The sequence below is a fragment of the Etheostoma spectabile genome, chromosome 2 (assembly GCF_008692095.1).
Source record: "Etheostoma spectabile isolate EspeVRDwgs_2016 chromosome 2, UIUC_Espe_1.0, whole genome shotgun sequence".
Lineage (NCBI taxonomy): Eukaryota > Metazoa > Chordata > Actinopteri > Perciformes > Percidae > Etheostoma > Etheostoma spectabile.
The window spans coordinates 12,874,403-12,896,159 of NC_045734.1; the positions used below are offsets into that span (position 1 = coordinate 12,874,403).

The 21,757-nt window shown below is 38.1% G+C and overlaps 1 protein-coding gene across 1 annotated transcript in view; it reads right to left on the reverse strand.

Annotated features, from left to right (window-relative positions):
• Positions 1–21,757, reverse strand: part of ctnna2 (catenin (cadherin-associated protein), alpha 2) — a gene marked incomplete at its 5' end in the record, with an annotated part of 288,570 nt that overhangs the window by 73,350 nt on the left and 193,463 nt on the right. Inside the window, 2 exon segments of the mRNA XM_032531328.1 lie at positions 587–739; positions 13,296–13,376. Of these exon segments, the coding sequence (XP_032387219.1) occupies positions 587–739; positions 13,296–13,376 (234 nt within the window).

Here is a 21,757-nt window from a genome sequence, read left to right on the forward strand (position 1 = left end):
TTAAAAGAGCAGTGCGTGACAGACAGCCAAGAAATCTCAAAGAACTAGAAGACTTTTGTAAGGAAGAATGGGCGAAGATATCTCCAACAAGAATTGAAAGACTCTTGGCTGGCTACAAGAAGCGTTTCCAAGCTGTGATACTTGCCAAAGGGGGCAGTACAAGGTATTAACTCTGCAGGGTGCCCAAACTTTTGCAGAAGCCTTTTTTTGTTTTCTGTTATTTTTAAAGTGTAAATGATGGAAATAAAATCTAACTTTTTGTGACATATTATACAAATGTCTGATCTGTCACTTGTTTTAGCCAATATCACAATTTAGCATAATGTATATTTAGACTTTTGACATGCAGGACAGACTGAATTTTTTATTTTTTTATTTAATGAGGAAGGTTTGTATTGCTCATGAAGAAGAATGCCTATGTGCACTAGATGAAATCTTAATTCTAGGCACGATTATGGTGACATGACCTGCATTGCTGATATATTTGCACATGGCTTGCACATACCTATTCAAGTTTTAAACAATCAAATAAGAGTAACTATTTGTGGATATATACGTGTTCCCTCATGTATAATTCATGACTTACCTCCACCAACTTGTTAGCGTGTTCACGGAACACCTGGGCGTACTCCTTGACCTCCTTCTCGTTTCCACTCTTAGCCGCTTCAATGAGCACCAACAGAGGGACGTTGGTCTCCAGGAAAGAGTCTGAGATGTGGTCCATCACTGCCTTTCGCAACTAGAATACAGAAAGAGAGAGATGGGAAAGAGATAATATTAATATTATTGCAAAGGATTTACTGTGTTACATTTCGCAATGATTGCATGTCAGTTAGCATTGTGATGAATTTGATGTAGTAACAAAATGGGTGAACGGACAGCGAGAGAGAGAGAGAGAGAGAGAGAGAGGCAAAGAAAGAGGTAAACTCTCAACAAGCAGTTCAGTGTAAATTGCTTGTAAGGTGTCCTTTTCCCATAAGGCCTTTTACTAGGGCAGATTTTGTGACTTATATCTTTGTTTATGGAATCGTTTGAAATTAAACTGGCAGGAGACTTGGTTGATTTATAAGACAGTAAAGGACTATGATGCTCCTCACTGGGATTTGAGATGAGATGCCAGAGGGAACAGTATAGAAACCACAATAGACAAGTCCTTCATCTTACAGAAATAGGGAGTTAGTAACATGAGACCAGTACTAAGACAGACAAGAATACACTATTCTTGTATTCTGGATTTCCACACAAGTAACATCACCATTGATTTGTCATGAAGTAACGTACAGTCTTAAAGCTTTAATTGTTAATGAATTTGTTCAAATTATCTGCAGTACAAAAATGCAGTGGTATGCGTGCTTCTGTAGAAATTCAAGACAATTTTTTAATTAATTTAAGTTTACTTTGCTGTTTGATATGCTACTGTGTTATTTTAATTGTAACAGTAACATAGCAATTTATTAATTTCACTTTATTAGAATTTCTTAAACACGTCAACATCATGAGTATTGCAAGTGTTAGTAATTTAGGAATTCAGAACAATGCAGGTCTATACAATCTAAAACAGCATACATACATTGTATGCACACAAACACAACATCTGGCCGGTTTAGCTATCAATTCACCACACATTCAAATGATGACATTAAAGTGAAAAGTGTTTAATTAACAACATGGATGAAATAAATTTGTTTGAGTTTTCAAACAATCTAATATAATTAGATGTTAAGCAAACACTGTGAACATATTCCTGAATTAATAATGTTTAAGCAGCAAGGAAGATGGTAAAGGGGGCTAATAGCTGTGACTCACAAGGAAAAAAATCCTTTAACAAAGAAAAAATGTGTAATGTAATTCTGCCTATCACACTTAAATAACCTGCACCAATTACAATCTTAATTTCCAGTCCACAGAGTGGATGAGTAAAACAGTGAATTAAGCTTTTGTCTGGGAGGATAATCCATCACCATTGCCTCTGGAAAGAGAATACATTTGGCCAGTCTAGTGAACATGACAGGTCTGCAAATGCTGTAAACAACCTGAAGCCCACACTCTCTGTAAGCACTCCTTTATCCAGAAGTCTATAATCCTGGATCACCGATTTGATGAGATGTGTGCAGGCTGATAAACTTTGACATTTTTTGAAGTGTGAATATTGCATCTTTTTCACTCAGCAGAGACAGACTTGCATCAGTGCAATTGTGTAACCTTGCTATCCTGTCACTTGGTAGGAACGGTGGGGAATCAGGGATGATAAAAGCATTGCCAGAACTATCTCTACACTATGTTAGTGCTGTTGCAGCACTGGATAAAGGTGTGACAGAACACACTAGCATGCTGGGACAGGTGGGGGGAAAAAGATCTGGGTTGTTTGTAGGCCTTAACTGTGATTACTTCACCATTAATGTCACTGCAACAAATAAAGTAATGGAGAGCGATAAGGGAAATGTTGTTTAGCTGCATTTTGCATGTGGAAAATGAAATGCCCTAACCACATCTTATCACTCTGTCCTAAATTAATACTTTATGCTAAATCTAACCAGGTTTTGAGTGTGGAGTGTTGGGAGTTGGGAAAGTGACAACGTTAAGTTAAAACTCAAAGGTGTAAATATGCATTCTAAATTGCACAAACAAATTGGAAAAACTGAAAGGAATTGTCACAGCAGTAAAATATTACTTATCTAGTACTTAGATCAATTAGCTAATAAACAATGCAGTGCTATTTATGTGTCACAACTTATATAATTTTATATAATACAGAACAGTATAATACATTCATTTTTTGCACACATGGCTGGAATAGGGACACAGGACATGTGTTAGCATGTGTTTTTCTGTCATCAGGATCAAGCCTGTGATGATGAAGACTTTGACAATGATACAAAAATTCTGAAAATAGTAGACAAGAAGCAATAACTAAAACTACCTGAATTATGGAAGGGCATGATTAACTCACTGTTATGAACTCAGGGAACACAAGCGCTCAGATTTTTTGAATCCAATAAGTAAACAAAATAAGCTCACAACTCAACTAACTTTGGTTGAAGTTAAACCCAGGCAGATGAATGGCACGCAATCTCCTTTTGCCACCATGTAAGGCCTGTGCTGCAGTGACACAAAGCTCGTTGAAAATTGGCAACGTTTCCCTTTAATGTAGAGTTAGATGTGAGAATATGCTGGCTACATGCTGTTTTTCCCTGCTGTCTCTCTCTGCCATTGCAGAGTGAGAGTGGTCAGCGGCTCAGCAGGGCTTATTCATTAAATCAGCATTCAAATGTTGATTTAGAATTTGAATGTCAACATTATTAGTAAAGCTTCGAAGCTTCAAACTATGCAGTACAACCCTAATGGTATCTATGACTGTTTAGATTGAAAATAGTTACTGCTGATGCCATGCTCTTTAAGATGTGTTCTAAAAAACTATTTCCCTCAAAAAGAATCAATCCCCCCTCGAGTAATTCATGAAATTACTTGATCTGGGAAAACTGGTTTACACGTGCACATCCCTAAGCCGAATGCAGTGACTTGCATTTAAACAGACTAGCATAGACTATATATTTATATCTCATTGATAGACAATGTCAGACTTACAGAATGCTACATCAAAAATGATCAAGATCAAAATTCAGCACTTGACAAATTTGTCATTCCACTATTTTCAGTTGTAATGCAGATAACTACGGTAGGAAAGCTAACAGAATCATAAACTAATCCAATCTCTGTTCAACGTATTTTGACCTCTGTTGAAATGGCTTTCAAAGGCTGTACATTATCACTTTGTCAGTCATGGACTGGTTTAAATCAAATAATGAAAAGCCAAGCCACCCAGAATTTTTTTGGTTTGAGTGTAAATTTAAAAAGATAAAAAAATACTTTTTAAAACATATTTGAAGGGACTGTTCAGAGTGAGGAACTATTTTTTTGGCAACTTCTGGTTAAAAAGTAAGTTACAAGTTGTTGCATTGTTGTTACTAAGAAGCAATCCCTTGTTGATGGCACGTACAAGCGCGTACGCATAGGATAAGTGTTAAAGAGTGCTAGGCCTCTAGATACTCATGTAGGCCCAACGGTGTAACTGATTCTGATGGTTGGTTGGAGTGGAGAAATGATGCAGACGATTGATTTCCCAAGCCAGAGTCTCCCCTGCACAATCAGCATTCTAATACCCACACACCACTCCCACTGAAATCCATCTTCAATCTTTCAGATCTCACCTCCATCCATGCTCCGTATTTCACTAACACTTAAAAGGAAAAAGCCCTGGAATTCTGATGGATAGAGAAGGCTCTTCTCATTATTAGTTAGTGGGGCAGCTATTTTTTTCCCCAGTCGTGCAGTGCCACAATGGATTCAAGCGCTGAATGCATCAGGTTTTTGTTTTACATATAAATCTCTTTAAAAAAAATGATATGGGTATTGGTATTGCATCATGAGTTTCATTCATGGCCATACATTTTCTTTTTCCAAAAATGCTTTTGTCAGTACAAAGGCTGAAGAGATGTGTTACAAATGAAACATAGTGTAGCAGTCAGCCAAGACTGCTGTGACGATACAGATATGCAGATGGGTAGAGATATAAAAAGATATGCTACAGGCCACGTGAGCTTCTTTCATGATTTGAGCTAGGCCACTTAAATTCAATTAGGGTTAAATCTTAATGTTACAACACACTAATATTTAAGACAATAGTGTGTTTAAAAAGTTGTGTCAACAACATGCCAATTCCTACGAGCATAAATCTAAGTCCTTTACAACCCTGTTTAAAGCAACATTTTTCAAGGGCAAAATTGAACTTTATTGCACGGGGTCTATGAATAAATAGTTTTTTTGAGTGTTGTGTTTGATTCTGGTCGAGATGTAGCCCTGACCATAACACCATTCAACATCTAAGATGAATTGGAAGATCAATTGTAAGCCGAGCCTTTTCTCTGAACGTCTGTGCTGAACCTCACTGTGCTGTAGCTGAATGGGAGCAGATCCCTGCATAATCTAGCAAAATCTTGTGGAAAGCCTCTGGAGAAAAATGGAGGTCGTTACAGCAGCATATTAATGCCCACGGTTCTGCAATAAGATGTTCCAACATTTAAATATGGGTTTAATGTTCAGAAGTCTTGTTTGAGTGTCTAGAAATCTAAGTGGTGGAAAGTATTGAAAAATACTGAAATCGGGAGGCCAATTTCCCATTGCAGCCCATGTAAAGGGGAGACACCACAGTAGAAAGGGAAATATGTTAGTGTAATTACACTTCCACTTATCCCTTATCCTGTACACCTCTTTACTTTTGCCATCTAAACATTAACAGCAGTGACTCTCACCTGATACTTAAGTGGCTAACACGAAGCTCTCTGAAATAATAAAGATGATGCGTATGTATAACAAAAGTTGACAGACAAATAGCGGTGCTGCTCATGGAGGGCTGTGTGATCTTCAAAGATGAGATTAACAATAATTTGGCAAAATTGCTTTTTAATGGGAAAAATGTTTGGATTTTGTTGGATAAGACACCTGCTCAGTCACAAAAACAGATGCATGAGAAAAACTGTTGCAAACATTCTCTTCGATCAGTGTATGACTCAAAAACGAGTTAACTAATTCATGTTCAAAGGATTGCAAAAAAATGGATAATATTATCATGTTTACACACATGCGTTAAAAGACAACTCTGCCAACTTGACTTAACATTTCAATAGAGTCGTAACACATGTAAATGGAGGAAACCACAAATTAGAAATGCTGAAACAAAAATTAATGAAATAAATGAAATGATATCCTGGATTTCTGAATGTTTACAGTTACGCTTTGGTCTCTGTTGTGTTTCACTTGGGATTCAGAACACATATTGGTGGGTACCTTGGGGTCAGCACAGGAAAGTTTCTTATTAAAATGTCAAGAGCAATCACAGCATGAACGACTGAAGTCATGGCTGAGGGAAAACAGCCTGAGCAAATACAAAATTAAGTAATAGCTCTCATATATGATATCTATCAGGGAGCACTGGAAGATGATTAGTGAGAGGAGAGTGGAGAAATGAAAGGAGGGAAGAGGGACTGACTGATCAACAGTCTAAGGACAAACACATTAAATCCCTCATCTCAGAGTCTTCATTTAATGTGTCCTGCAAAATAAAACATGGTGCCAGGTGAATCCAGTTTGACAAACAAGAGTACACAAATGGTGCTTTGACATTAAAGTGTTTTTGATCCCAAAGGAGAACTGGCACTGGGATACCATTAATCAATGGACTGACTGATCACCTGCAGCTACTGCAGAATTTTTTAAATAATGATAGTATTCTGATAATCTGATCAAAATCTGTAATTGAGTGCGCCATCTCAAGTAGTATTGAATAGTAGGTAACCAAACACACTGACCAATACCAATCCACTACATTCACATATAAGAAAATCCGGCAGTGTTTATGGTGGCAGACGGAGCCATGGCAGCCATGCTTACTGCAGGACAAAACCCAGGGATTATTAGCCAGTTTAACACCAGTAGAGGTAGCAGAGCATTCACTGGTTAGTGATTTATCAGTGAGACACCCTTTGCAACCTTCAGGGCTGCTTTATTCTTACAGAGTGACCAAGCCTTTAGGATGGTGTTTTTACAAATGTGGCACACATCCTGAGTAAAAAAATAATTTTTACGTTGCTTTACTAACCCTTAAATACTAACTAATTATATAATTTTTCACACATTTAGAACTGCTTTATATGTACGACTTACTGGAATTGAGCTTGTCTTGATGATCAATAAATTGCATGATGATTGATTGATTACAAGAACAAACATTGTCATTGAATGCAATCTGGGGTTTTGCAGAATGTTCCCAAGTCAACATTCTGTCAGACAATGGGGTTGTGTGACTAGTCCGTAGTGATGTAGCTTGGATTCACCAGGCTGCGCCCCTTATCAGATTAAAAATAATCTTTTAGTATAATGTTATTTGATAGCATGGCTGTGATTGTAACTGTGCTTTTGTTATATACATATAGTGTGTGTGTGTGTAGTTGTATATGTAGTTTAGCTATCAACACGTGTTGTTCCAAAATGGCTGTGTATTTTCCAGTGCCTAAGACAACAGAATTTGCAATAATATAGCTAATGATGCTTTAACGCACATCCTGAAAACATTCTGCAAGAAACATGTAAGGATCGAAAGGATTCACAGATATTTTTTAATTCGTCTGAACAAAGAGTCACAGCTGACAAGTTTTGTAGCAGCTGTTCCTTTTTAACATGATAACCCTCAACAATTAAAAACAGCTGTCCTAATCAACAAACTAAAGGCAGAAATGGAAATGAGTGGATTGGATGGAACATACCAAGACAGAAAGAGAGGGAGAGAAAGAGAGAAAAATATCTGAGGCAGTTTTGATATACGCAATCCTGGAATCAGCCATCAGTCAAAATACAGCCCAGAGAGATGACTTGACAGATGCATTCATTACAGACAGGATGACAAGGGGAGAACACATGGCTCATTTCCAACAACTTTGTCAGGTTTGTTTCCTTGTGAATACTAATTAAAGGAGGAAAGGCATTTAAATCAGAAGAAGTATGATAGTTTAAAAGTTTTGAATATGTTATTTTTATTTTTATTATTTAAAATGTCTGCCCTCCTTGAAGTCAACCACTCATATTATTTTTTTATCTAAAATTAAAAAGTTCTTCTTCTTTTTTCTTCTTTTTGACATGGACTTAAGACTGTTCATGGTTATAAAAGCAATATACAAACATGACAATGTTTGGAATATGCGCAAGTTGTAGACCTTGTTCTATATCAACTGTTGCTCATTGCGAGACTCTCAAAAAGGGTTGGCGCCTAAAGCATACTCATGTCTGATATTTCATGTCATATTTTTGTGAATATAGACATATCTCTTGAGCGAGTACACACGTTGTACCTTATACTCTGTACTCCATACTAGAAAATATTGTTTTATCTTTTTTCTTGTGCAGCATAAAGGGACTACAACCCACATTTCGTTGTGCAACCTGTGTTGTACACTGACAATAAATGAGGCTAACTGAGCCTTTTCTTCAAGAGTCCTCAGTAAAACAACCATTGCTTTAGATTTTTCAACAGAGCCCGAACTTGAACAGCACTTTATTAGTACAAATAGCCTTCAGTTAATACTAATATGTTTATTTTAAAAAGCAACTATTACTGATTACTTCAAGATAGTCTCATGATCATCAAAACATTCCATACAAGGCAGATTATCTTAAGTGAAATATCCCACATTAAGTAAGCAGGGCCTTTATTAAAATGCAATTACAGTATGATAACCCAGCCTGACTTGGTTAAGCCAAATCAACGGGAAGTAGAACTGCAAGCAGTTATGACCGGGGTCCAGGCCTCATCACGCCAGTCATCCCAAAGCAAGTTGACATCGGCGAACTAGCGGAGCGTGCGAAACCGGAACCCAAAGCGGATTGTGGGGAGGCAAACATCAGGAAATATTGAGAAGTGTGAGCTACAAGGTCTAAAGTACATTAGCATTGAAAATAACCCATTAAAGGTGCTCGAAGCAATGTCTTTTAGGCTTTTTTTGGCGTTTTTTAGGCTGCAACATTTTTTGTCACATACAGCAAACATCTCACTATCTGCTAGCTGTCTGAATACACTGTAAAAAAAATGCAATCCTTGTAGAGAGCAACAAAAAAAATAAACCGCACCAACCTGCATCACAAAACATAACAGTCTTCCAGCCAATAATTGAGAATAAAGATTGGGGGGGGGGTTAGTCAATGGAAGAGAGGGGAAAGAGACGAGATGAAGAGGAGGGAAGGGCGAGCTGTCTTTCACAATGTTTAACAATACTTCAAACATCAACAAGAACTGACTTCACCCAACGTTGCTTAGAGCACCTTTAATTGATTCAGTAAAAAATCCAAAACTGATCTACGTTGACAAAATCACCAACTAATGGTTAATCTTCTTCATATATCGAGTTATCGGCCAAAACACAAACGTTGATTATAAGTCCCGCCTAATGGCAGATACTTACCAAATTTGGAAAAGCTCATTTTAGTGCAATGTTGAACTATAATCTTAATCTTTTTGCTGATAGAATTTAAATTGATCAATATATGATACATGGGGTGGGATGGGAAACACTGCCCTCAGGTTCCTTGCTGAAAACATTTAATTTGGCCGAGATATAATATGTGTTTAGTAGCAAGCCCCCTCAGGCTTGGACCCCTAATAATAGACTTGAAGGGTGAATAATGCTTCAGACTATTACAGACTATTCATAAGTGAAAGTTTTTTATGTTTTTGTTACATTGTATACATGTGATCAGATTTGTTTTGGTTAAACACTGCAGTTATGCAAGTGCACTTAAGAAGTATAAATGACATAACTACGTCCTGTCGTCGTCACATATGTGAGCCGTGTTTCCGGATGATTTTAATTGATTGGTTTGTAGACGGGCTTTCCTGTCCACTTGTATCCTCTCTCGGGTGTCAGGGTTTTTGTGAGTTTTTCCCAGCTGACTCCTGCTTTCCCCGTGCTTTTGTTTTTTTGTATTGTTAAGAAGCTAGACACAGGAACTTTTTGGTTTTATGGAGCTACAGCATTTATTCAGAGACAAACTGAAACCTACACTTTATATTTAGTACCACTTACTACACTTCGTACCACAAGTAAACTGTTAATTTATTCTCTGCTCTGAAGGCCGACAGTTGTCTGCTCTGAGCACATTCACTGTCACTTTCTATGGCGTCAGGATTATGTCATATCTTGTGAGTGTGATAAGACATGCTCACAAGCAAATTTTATTACTCTTTGCGTACTAATTCAACAATCGAGAGTTGGACAGGCAGTGTGAAACATAACATAAGAAAAGGGAAAGAATGGCGCCGGCATGTATTAAACTAAGCATCACATGCACAGAGCAGCCACCACGTGCTCGTGAGTGTCTGCTTTGCGAGTGCTGGAGGGCATACACGCTCTCGCATGTAAACTCTCCTCTCAAAATCTATTTCTGCTCGCTCGAATGAAACTGAAAATTTTGGGCGCGGAAACCAAGGAGGCACTGACCCTCTTATGATTGGTCACTTTCACATGATGTCATCCACGCCGACCTTCTTAGACTACCTTGATTTAAAGCTATCATTTAGGAAGTCCGCACTGTACCTGCCAAAATCCTCCATTGTGAAGCAACACTTACTGTGTTTGCACTAAATTGGAAATGGTGATATTTTACAAAAATACATTGAATTACAAAGCTGTAGAAAACAGTGCACTACTGCAGAGTTACAGTGTGTGCTAAGGTTTGCACTACAGTCGTCAAGTGAAGAGGGTCGGTTCAAGTTATTAAACTCAAAGGCTGAAAATGAGTCCTTGTCCTGCCCTGGTCTAGATGTTTGTTTGTTTTTTTGGTTAGTAAGGACATATGCAAATGCCAGTATGCTGTACTGCTGAGAGGCCTTCAAGGAGCCTCGGGGGTAGTTTTCAGTTTTGGTTTTTCTCTTCCTTTTACATTTGTCTGTGTGTGTGCGTGTGCGTGTCTTTGTGCACATGGAATTGCAAAAAACAAAGGAAAATGGTATGCTTGCTATTATATGAATCTCACCAAACAAAAAGAAAACTACAGAGAGTTCATGGCTTTAAATTGCGACACGGTCTCACGGCAGTTCGTGAAATTGTCACGTTATTTTTAGTCTATTGATTTGTGTACACGAACACGATTTTCTCGTTTTGTTTGTATTGCTGGGAAGGTAATGTATTTGTGCTGGTCACTACATAATGGGAAGCATCAATTAAGAACACTTCAGTAGAGAATTAAGGTCTCTCATCAGGATATGGAGATGATTAATTTCTATTTTAAATAAAGACTAACAATGTATGGATGGAAACAGGAATAACAAAAGATCGCCAGGCTGTAATTTTTAGTCGGTTGGTTCAACATTTGCTGGCACATCCTTCAGTTATCTTGTTTGAATGGAAAATCTACTCAGTTATCAAACATTTGTATGATGCAAAATGCTGCATGGTCTCCATCTGTCTGTGTAGCGTTGTTGAAATTTACATTTATAAAAAATAAAAATAAAAAGGGGGGGTCGGAATGACATTCTTGACATCAACCAAATTTGCCCTGGATAACAGACACTTTAGCATTGACGTGTATGTACACACAACAGCATGAAAGAAAAAACAATGCCGCATTTCTCTGGCGGTGTTATCACAAGGCTTGTTTGGTCTTACCTGCTCCCATTTCACAAACACGGTCTGTCACTTGTGCTTGTCTGCTCTTATATTTGATCCCTCCTTTTTACAATGGTGACAGCAAAGGCTGAAATGCTCAAATGCGAAGTGTGCTCCTCCCCTTAGGAAGGTCTTGTGTCTCTACACGATGCCATTGACTTGCTAAATTCAAAATTACAGTATCACAGCTCTTTGTAATGCCCGCATGTGTGCTGCGAGTTTGCCCTCCCATCTAAACTCAAAGCTCAAACAGACCGCCCATTCTGTCAAGGCAAGCCTTGAGTCAATAGAACATCCTGTCAGAGTGAGTACCGACTGCCAGCCTGTCAGGCAGCTCCACCAAATGCCTAATGGGAGGGTGAGTTATAGCCTCCCATCTGGAATGATCCTGCCAAGACCTAAGAGGTCAGGGAGGACACAACCGCTTCTACTCTGTGCAGGTAGTCACTATCAATTTTGCCAGAGTCCCTCTCCTGCAAAAATCTTGCACTGCAATAAAGGAAACGGTTGTTTGGGATATGAAACTGTGTTTAGGGACCACAAGTGATGTCCTGATCATTCATGAATGGGTTTGCTTTTTCTGGGGCAAGATCCCTTAAATAAACTCCAATCTTTACTAAAAGATGTGTGAGAATATGAGTACCTTTAGAAGCATGCTTGAATTGTTGTTACATCACAGGCACTTATGTGTACTTATTAAATGTTCTTGTCATGTTATTGTCATACTTTGCAAGATCCAACAGGGGAAAGCCAGATTAATCTTCTCCTCAGTGAAGATGAAAAATAAATCAATATTGCTTTGAAGTTCTGACGTTACATTTCACAGCATGAATCATCTACTTATTCATTACTGTCGGAATGTAATTTTACTGCAGCTTCCTGATGCAATAATTTTGAGTTTGAGAATCAAAAGTGGAGCAGGGATCAATATCACTGAATTCCTGAAATACATTTGATTGTTCACTATTAGCTTAGTTCACCATGTCTAGTAACTTTGATATAAAATGTACGTTTTAAATACAGTTCAAAGAACAAATAATGAAAAAACAGTTGAAGCAATTTAAGCAGTGCTCTAATACGTGCTCAACTGGATATTGACAATAAAAATAGCATCAAATCTAAAGGCTTACTGTTTCAGTGAATAGCTCACAGCAAACCCGTTCTGGTTTTGAGTCTTGGTACTGCACCTGTCTGTGTGAAGCATGTATGATATCTCCATGAGTGACTTTCCTGAGTAAATTCCTAGTAGTGGTAGCATGTGTTAGTCTGTCCATTAACTTGTCAGTTACTGGTGACCGGTCCAGGGTCACTCAAAGCGTAGTCCCCAATGAATGTGATCCCTAATAAGAGTGGCTTATCACGGCTCAGGCGAGTAGCCGTTTTGTTCAATATATTAATGTCTATGTAGAATGTGCAATGCTTCTGACAATGTGAACAGTGACTGTGAGATCAATAATATGTTTAGTTACATGCCGTATTGTTGTTGTTGTGAAATAACAAAAACAGATTGTATTGTATATGTTGTACAAAAAAACCCATAACAACACATTAGTCAGAAACAATATTCCACTGTGTGACATGTTTCCAATTAAGATGGGCACAGTAGTTTTTATTTGATCAGATTCACATATACTGCACTCTAAATACCCATTAGAGCACAGAATATGCCACTGAAAATAGTCCCCAACAAAGAAGTTCTCCTGTTTGACCAAATGCTTGCTCTAAGGAGGAATTGTTGGGTCTCTAAAATATAGTGTGGTCTAGACCTACCCTATCTGTAAAGTGTCCAGAGATAACTTCTGTTAGGATTTGACACTATAAATAGAATATAACTGAATTGAAACATTTGCTAAAAAAACTACAGTGAACAGATGTTTTCAGGAAATGATTTAGCATTTAAAAATGACTATATTTTTTAAAAGATGTAGGCCTTCAGTAGGAAAAAAATGGACTAAATGCTGAGTGCCAAAGGCAGTGTAAGAATTATATTGTCAGTCTTGACCTTTAAAGTGGCATTTCATTTCAGAGAAGGTAGATACAGTGTTTAAAAGGGAGACTGAGATGGAGCAGGAAACATGCACTCACCTGTCTGCGTAGGTCCCTGGTCTTTTTGGTCATTTTATCAATGGCTGAGTTCAATGGGTCACCTTTCTCTTTCCTGCCAGTCTGTGAAAGGAAACAAAAATACCACGTTAACGCAGTTGTTACAACACCTCATTGCAATCTTGTCTGTTTGATTCCCAACATTTGCACCATATATTTCACATTTTCCTGTTCAAGTTACTTTCAAGAGAAATGTCTCAAAAAAGAGTCTTGCAGGGCTGCCAGAGGGAAAATAAAAGGCAAGTTGCATCTGCATCGTCATAGTGATGTTTTGATAGCGTTGTTTTCATATTATAGCTTGATATGTCGCTGTCACCTGGCACATAAGCACTATTACAACTTGTGCAATATTGATCATTTATTGGTAGACGGCGCGATCCATTTTGTCTAGAAAAACTCGCAAATGTTTTCTTGAATGTAATGCGATTCAGTGCGAAGATGAATGGAAACCTGAAACATCTAAAAATGTCTAAAATCAATGTGATATACCAACTTGATCGCAAAACAGCAAGTGACGTCATTTTTCACAGGTTTTTATTTGCTTCAAAGCCATTGGATGGAAACACTTTCACCAGCTTTATTTAATTTAATTGACAAGTGGATGGAAACTTGGCTTATATCCAAATGTCCCTTGATTTCTTTTTGTCCCAATATTTTGTTCTCATTTTAATGCTCTTATCAACATGGAAAAGTGGACTGACTTGCTTTGTGCAAATGTTGTTGTTTTTCTTAAATTGAAAACAACATTAGCATATAGCCTACTGTAGTGTTCGATTTCATACTAACATGCTCACTTAGCGCAGTCATTCACACTTGGAGCAAATAATCTCTCACACAATGTAACACTGTCCATCAATAAAAGGGTGAAAAAAACACTTTGACGAGGGGGCGGAGAATTTGCGACAGCTGTGTGCTTGGTCATCAAGTGGTATTTCAGACTGGACGTGTTGCGATGATAGCTCAGTTCACACCGACAAAACACACAGATCAAATTATTCAGACAGCTTATTCAGAACGCTGCTGCTTCACTAATAAAGGAAAGCTGATCACATCACTCCAATTCTGAAGTCTTTACACTGGTTTCCTGTGCCCCAAAGAATACATTTCAAACTTCTTCTGCTGGTTTATATATCACTAAATGGTTTAGGGCCAAATTATCTGTCAGATCTACTAGTGAAGTATGAACCACAGAGGCCTCTAAGATAATCAGGGACACGTCTGCTTGCCATCCCCAAAACCAGAACAAAAAAGGGAGAAACAGCGTTCAGTTTCTATGCTCCGTATATCTAGAACAAACTCACGGTAAACTATAGATTGGCACCTCCGCTATCCTCTTTTAAATAAAGGCTGAGGACCTTCCTTTTCAATAATGCCTTTGTTTAATTGTTTGCACTGCACTGTGCTGTGAATTTTATTCTGTTATTCTGGTATTTTAATCTGTTTAAATGTTTTTAATTTGATATTAATTGTTTTTAATCTTAATTTTGTTTTGTTTTTTTTACAAATTTTGAAATGTGTTTTGAGGTTTTATGTAAAGCACTTGGAATGCACTGCTGCTATAATGTGCTGTACAAATAAAATTCCCTTGCCTTGCCTTGTCAATGGAACCATTTGGCAACTTTTAAAAAGTAAACTTTCCATTCAGAATCTTTTTGGCATCCATTTTGGCGTCTCGCGCTCGCCATCCACTCAAAATGTAACGTTACTACTCTTTGGCCGGCTCGCAAGCCCAAACAAGTATGTGCGGCGTGCCTGTTGTTTTAATTCCGGTCTAGCTAGATGTTGTAGTTTTTCTAATATTACTAGTTGTTGCAACAGCATGTGAAAAAAAACAACAGTGTTTGCTAGGCTAAAAAGAACGTTAATCTCACAACAACAAAAAAGTGACGCCGTTAAAATGGGTTTAATAATGCATTTAACTGACAGCACTAGTATTCCTTGCCAAATCTGAAAATACACTTTGTCACAGTACATGTGCTGGCATAGCAAGTGTTCACCAATTAGAACGGAGTCAGTGAAAACATGACTCAAACTGTTTTGTATGTTACCTAGCAACTACTGTAGCATATCTGGCAAGTATCAATTTAGCTGTCTCCCATTCTCCTGTGCACAGCACTTCCTGTCACTGCCAACTCTTATTGGTGACTTTAGGAGGGTGTAGACTACAATGTGCTTCACCTGCCACACACAGAGTCACCAACTGCTTTTTTTTCACCTGACAGGGGGGAGTACCACCGGCAGACAGCACGGAGCTTCTCACTTTTCACGCGTGCATCCAAACAAACCAGTAGGAGTCACTAAAAGGCAGATACTAGGACAGTATATTGTGCTGTCTTTCATACAGAAGTATTGCCAATGGTTTTCATTAAAACACCAGGCCAAGAAAGACGCTCCACTTTCCGCTACGCCACCTGGGCGACCCATTTACCACTTACAAGCTCTACAGTGTTTGCTCAGAACCCATGGAAAAGAGTAGGGTGATTTATACTACCGCAGTTATTAGATTTCCACTTTCACTATCTAACTTGGGATGGCGGCTTGGCCCAAAGGTTAGAAAGCTGCTGTCAGTGTCTTGGCGTGAACTATATCTACTCCAGGACACATAAATGATCCGGTACTCTGATCTCTCAAGAGAAATGCATACATGTTTCCCAGGCAGTGGAGAGTTGTGAAATCAAGACGGGCTGTACTGAATGAACTGTATATAAATAATTTTTGTACTATACTAAGAAAAATGAAAATTTTTGTCACAAGCGTGATTTCTATCATATACTGTAGTTGTTAAGGCAGTAAAAATAAAAATGCGTGTATATCATGCCTATTATTTATTTGTAAATTCTGTAATTTTTGACAACTGTACTCAAGTCACAAATGTGCTACATTTGCTACTAGTCAATGTGAAAGTCTAAAAAAAAATCCTTAAGATCAAATACAAAATAATTAATTATCCCCCGGGGGAAATTTGAGTGCCACCATACACGTAGGACAGATAACAGGTAAGACAATAGGAGAAGACATACACATCTCCAGAAAATGCAAAATAAGGGGAGATTACAGCACCTTAATAAATAGTGTTAACATAAATGATTGTATATAACATCAAAATCAACATATTGATGGACACAAACATTACCACAATCCTCAGTATAACCACTACCCGAGTCATCAACGTTGGATCAGTAACAACTGGAATGTTCATTAAAAAAGTTCAGCGCAGCAGGTATAAAGGACTTCCTGCATTTCTCTGAAGAGCACCTGGGCATAACAAGCCTATCCCTAAAAGACATTCATGTTAATTTTCATTTTATTTTGACAACTGACAAATGAAAAAGTGGGGCTCGCTTTTGAAACCTGAGCCTTATAAAATCGTTTTTATAGAGAGGAAGTTGTTTCTGGATAGTGTGATTCATGTTATGGGGCTCATTTTGAGAAGTTATCACAAAAGACAATTTAATATTAGCGAGGCAGATGTGGCTTAATTCATTGAAAAATGCTTAGCAGGATCAACAGATTGTAAGACATGATGTGTGATCTTCTGTGAAAGCAATACCAGCATACAAAAATTAGTTATGCAGTTGCCGGGCAACCATCTGACAGTTCTGCCCAGCATAGCATGAAGGCAAACGACCAAAATGCTCATCAGTATTTGCAGAAAAACACATACCTGTTGACATGCATTGCAGTGTATTCCCATTCATCCATGCCTGTTGATTTCGTAAATGAGGATTTATTTGAGACAAACTGACCACAGAACAACAGGGCTTTAAGTAGGGGGGCTATTTAGTCGTTATCCTGTTTAATGGGACACAAAATGTGGTTGCCTATCTTTGCGTTGCTGCACTATTGTCATACCCTTTTGATAATTGAGTGGAACAGTGCGCCTCGTATCTATGTGTCACATAGAACTATATGAGAACCCATCAAACACCCACTTCAGTTAACTCACCTTAAGGTTAACAATGATTGTCAATTTCAATGCCTTGGTCAGGTTGTAAAATTACTGTTTACACATTAGTTCTGAATCCCTCCAATCACAGAGAGAAAAGCAGAGAGCGAGGACTGCTAGTGTAAACTCATGCCCACAACATGGACTACCTGCGCTCTTCCTTTGAGGTTCTATTTTGGCTCAGGAAGTACATGAGCTGTAGCAAAGAACTTTAGTCTGTTTGCAGTGCAAACTGTCAATGACCAATCACCACTCTTGGAAGTTAAAAACAACTAGTCCAATGCCACTTTCTCTTCTATTGACTTACAAAAGCCTTACCATTCACGGAGATGCCAACTTGAGGACAAACAACCACAATCTTTCAGCAATTTCTTCATTTTGGATTTGTCACACTCCAGCTCAACATGCGTTTCAATGTGGGTACGTGCTCTGGGGAATTCAAGTGTGCAAGGTCACTGATGTGAAAGTGCTGCTCAATGAAAAGAGCCTGTGGCCATAAAAACAGATATGATTCCTTTTTCCGGCTAATGTATTGCTGGCTTGCCCTTGGCCAAGGCTCATATAGCACGAGTTTTCTTTCATATGGATGTTAAACATTAGGAATGAGTCATTTGTCTCCTAGCTCATACTACAGTTAGTCACCCCCTCTTCTAATAGCAATCACACAATGCAGTCATTTTTTGTGGAGCAATGCACCAAAACTGAAAAGAAGAAAACTGGCTCTCATATTGTAAATAATAAGTTTAAGATTTGAGGCCATATTGAGCAAAGGAAAAACCACCTGACCCTAACCCGACTACTGCAATGTTTATGTGGTTGAATTTTATTTGAAAATTGTATTCTGAAACATACACTACATTTATTTTACTAAAGAATTGTTGATTTACACAGGGGGAGGAGAGGAAACTAGGATAGCATTCAGTTGCCTTCCATTATGTGCCATACGCTCATACAAGCACTCCTACCGACAAGCTCTTCTATGGCAAAACAGAGGACATGGCAACATTAGTCATTGTGCTGCCTAAAGAGCATGTGTCATTAAGGCACCAGAGGGACGCATAGGATTAAAGATGCTTAGCACCAAAAATAAAAAGGGGCTTATCTTGAACCTTTTGAGGACACAAACACATTCATATGATTTCATGTATATCTCCACTGCATATTCGACAAGCTTTACTGTACTAAGGGAAAGAGAAAATGGTAAAGGTGTCGATAACACAAAAACTCTACTTATTCAGATCATGGACAGACACACTGTTAAACAAAAGTAGTGAGCTTTTTTCATTTCTGGATTTAGAAATCCCAGCTGTTTTTATTTCTCAAAACTTTGAACTTTTTAATCTGACTTAAGGAGATTAAAACAGCACAGTGATGTCAGTCTAAAGGGAAAAAACATCACCTGTTATTTTGAGCTCTTAATAAACAAGAGGTTGGTGAGTATATTTTGTTATATCTACTACAGCTCTAGATCAATGCAGTATGCTTTTTATGTTACAGTAAGCCAAGGGGCTACTATTACTAAAACTATGCTTCCCTTATATTGTAATTACTCTTCTGCTTTGATATGTCAAATCCTTCAATATGCAATGAAAAATGTATTGCTCATGTTGAGTTTTTTGCAAAACATTTAAAAAAAACAATTAAAAACACTACGCATGAATTCCTCATCAAAAACATTAGATACAAGGAAGTCCACAATGATGAATCATAGGTTAGTCAATGTGTCAGGCTCATATTCAGCCAGGATTGGTCGAAACTGTGGTCTTGCTATATTTGTGTATGTGCGTGCACATGCGGGTGTGTGTGAGAATCAAAGTGAGAGAGACAAACTGAGTCACATTATGACTATGTGACTTCCCTACATTCCGATCCAGAAGTGTCCTGTATGTGCAAGCAATTCGGCTCTTAAATTCAAAGCCATTAAAAGCTTAACAACACAGTTGGCTGTTTATTCAACTGCCTCCCGTACAGAAACATTGATTGCTTAGCTTTTGACTGCCACCAAATGGAATGTGCATGTTTGTTTTTGTTTTACTGGAAAACACAAATCCCTTTGGTGTTTTGCAGACAATGTTCCCAACTGTCCCCATCCATTATTTTCTACCCCCCAGTGTGCACTCTCAGTTTGGGAGGGGAAGAAAGAAAAGGGTGCCTGAAAAAATATGCATCTAGTGTGCGGGGTAATGGAGGCAGTAGCAGTGGTGTTATTCCTGCCCACTAAGGAGACAACTGTTGGACAGTGCATGCAGGTGGAAAGGCTGAGGGCCCTGAGTGTGTTCGCTCTCTCAGGTCCTCCCAAGGCAAGTTGTGTAATTCAGTGGTGTAGAGCAGTGCAATCTGCTTCTCTGCATTTCTGACCATATAATGACATGATACTGTAAGACATACAGTATTGTCTATGCAAGCTGAATAATGTAATAGTGGCACTTGGTTTCAGGTAGGTCAGTTTTTTTTATTTTTATTTGAAATATAAAATAAGAACCAGAGCACAAATTTAAGTATTGTTTCAATGAAATTGAATAAATAGGTGTATTATATGTATTTGTAGCTGGATGCTGTTTTTAGAAGCACAGGGAAACAATACATTTTACCTTGTGCTACTTTGATTTTTTAAATCTAGACTATTGTCTATGTTTATTTTTATGGTATTTCTGGGCATTATCGGAATAAATGTCCAAAGCTTTTATTCCTGGCAGCAACGGAAAGAAAAGACTTCATAAAAGGGCAGGCAATAAATATATTATCAACACATCAAAACGAAAATGCAACCACATTTACTCATAAATTAAACAAAATTCATTTTTTTATCACCAAGGCTCTGTACCTCCCTTGAAAACTAATGCAATAAAGAATGACAATAGCAAGAAGACGCTGAAACCGAGGGAAGAAGTAAGGAAGAAGTAAGGAATGAATCTGGTAATTCATTGGCAATACCATGGCAAATCAAAGGAATGGGCAGATGAATCAGCGGGAAGAAAATAGAAGAGAGGTGAAGGAGGAAAGGGGGGGGCATGAGGCATTCTGTCTCATTGTCTCCCAAGATCAATATGTTAAATGATATCAATTCCGGCTACTTGTCAATTCAATTAGGCAGGAGCGAGAGGTACAATTACTGTCCAATGTGGTTACACTGTCTGCAGTGGGCTTAAAGGGAAAGGCAAACTGATAACAAGAGGGTGAGAAAGTGTTTGTGTATGTGCAAGCCCAGGGGCGGGGGGGTTGATAATAGTGGTAACATGTTGGTCGGGTTACCAGCAGATAATGGGTAGCCAGATCCTCATTAAGATAAGTTGTGCTCCCTCTGTTGCAGTGCCATAGATCGGCCAATTTGACTTGTTCTCATTAAGTGGAACTTAAAGAGGTGCAGCGGTGGCTATCAACTACTTTGATTACAGGATACTAAAAGAGAAAACTCGCTACAATGCCTGCGGGTGAAAAAAAAACTTCCAGATGAGCGATTCAGATTAGAATTGTTTTTTTCCCCCTAAATGAGATGATAGAGCAACATAGTACAGAAATAGATGCCATATCATAATCTCATTATAGCCATTATAACCCCCTAGGAATTTAATAGATATACAGTGCAGACACAATGCAAATAAGCAGAGCAATATAATTTACGAAGCGTGTGTGTTTGTAAGCGTGCACAAAAAATATAACATGTTAGTTAGTCTAAAACATTCTAAGGTGATCAAATGTGGAAAGGTTATGTGTTATTTTGTTTTCCCATCTATATATTATCTATACCAGCTTATCCTGTGCAGGGTTGTGGGGGAATGACGCCTATCCCAGCACACATTTGGTGTACAGCCAGCCTGGACCGCTCGGCAGTTTGTCACAGGGCTGAAACGTGAAGACAACCATTCACACTTACACCAAAATGCATTTACAATCTCCAATTCACTTTCTGACTCAATAAGGGAGAAAACACCAGGAGGAAACCTCTTGTTGACATGGGTTTAACATGCAAAATGAAACACTATAATTTTTCTTTACTTGTTTAACAATATGTTCTATTTTCTGAGCTGAACATCTGAAATTCTGTCCTAGGAGACCCTTGGGCTCCGACTAATCACATGTTTATAGAAGGAAATCTCAAACAAATTAACTTATGTATAATTATGGCTTGTCAAATATATTCATGGTCAATGTTGAATAAAAGTTGATCATGTAAAAAGAAAATAATAACTAAAAAATGCAAGATTAGCTGCAACTTTTGTTGCATGTTCACCTCCCACACAATCACAAAACGGATCTGGCAAGAAAGTAGCAGAGGTGCAACATAGCTTGACCTTTATTTGTTTTTTACTGGATGTAGGAACTGCAGATTGGTGTGCAGAACGCACATACACATGTATTTGTGTGTTTGTATTTTATATATACACTCACCTAAAGGATTATTAGGAAAACCTGTTCAATTTCTCATTAATGCAATTATCTAATCAACCAATGACATGGCAGTTGCTTCAATGCATTTAGGGGTGTGGTCCTGGTCAAG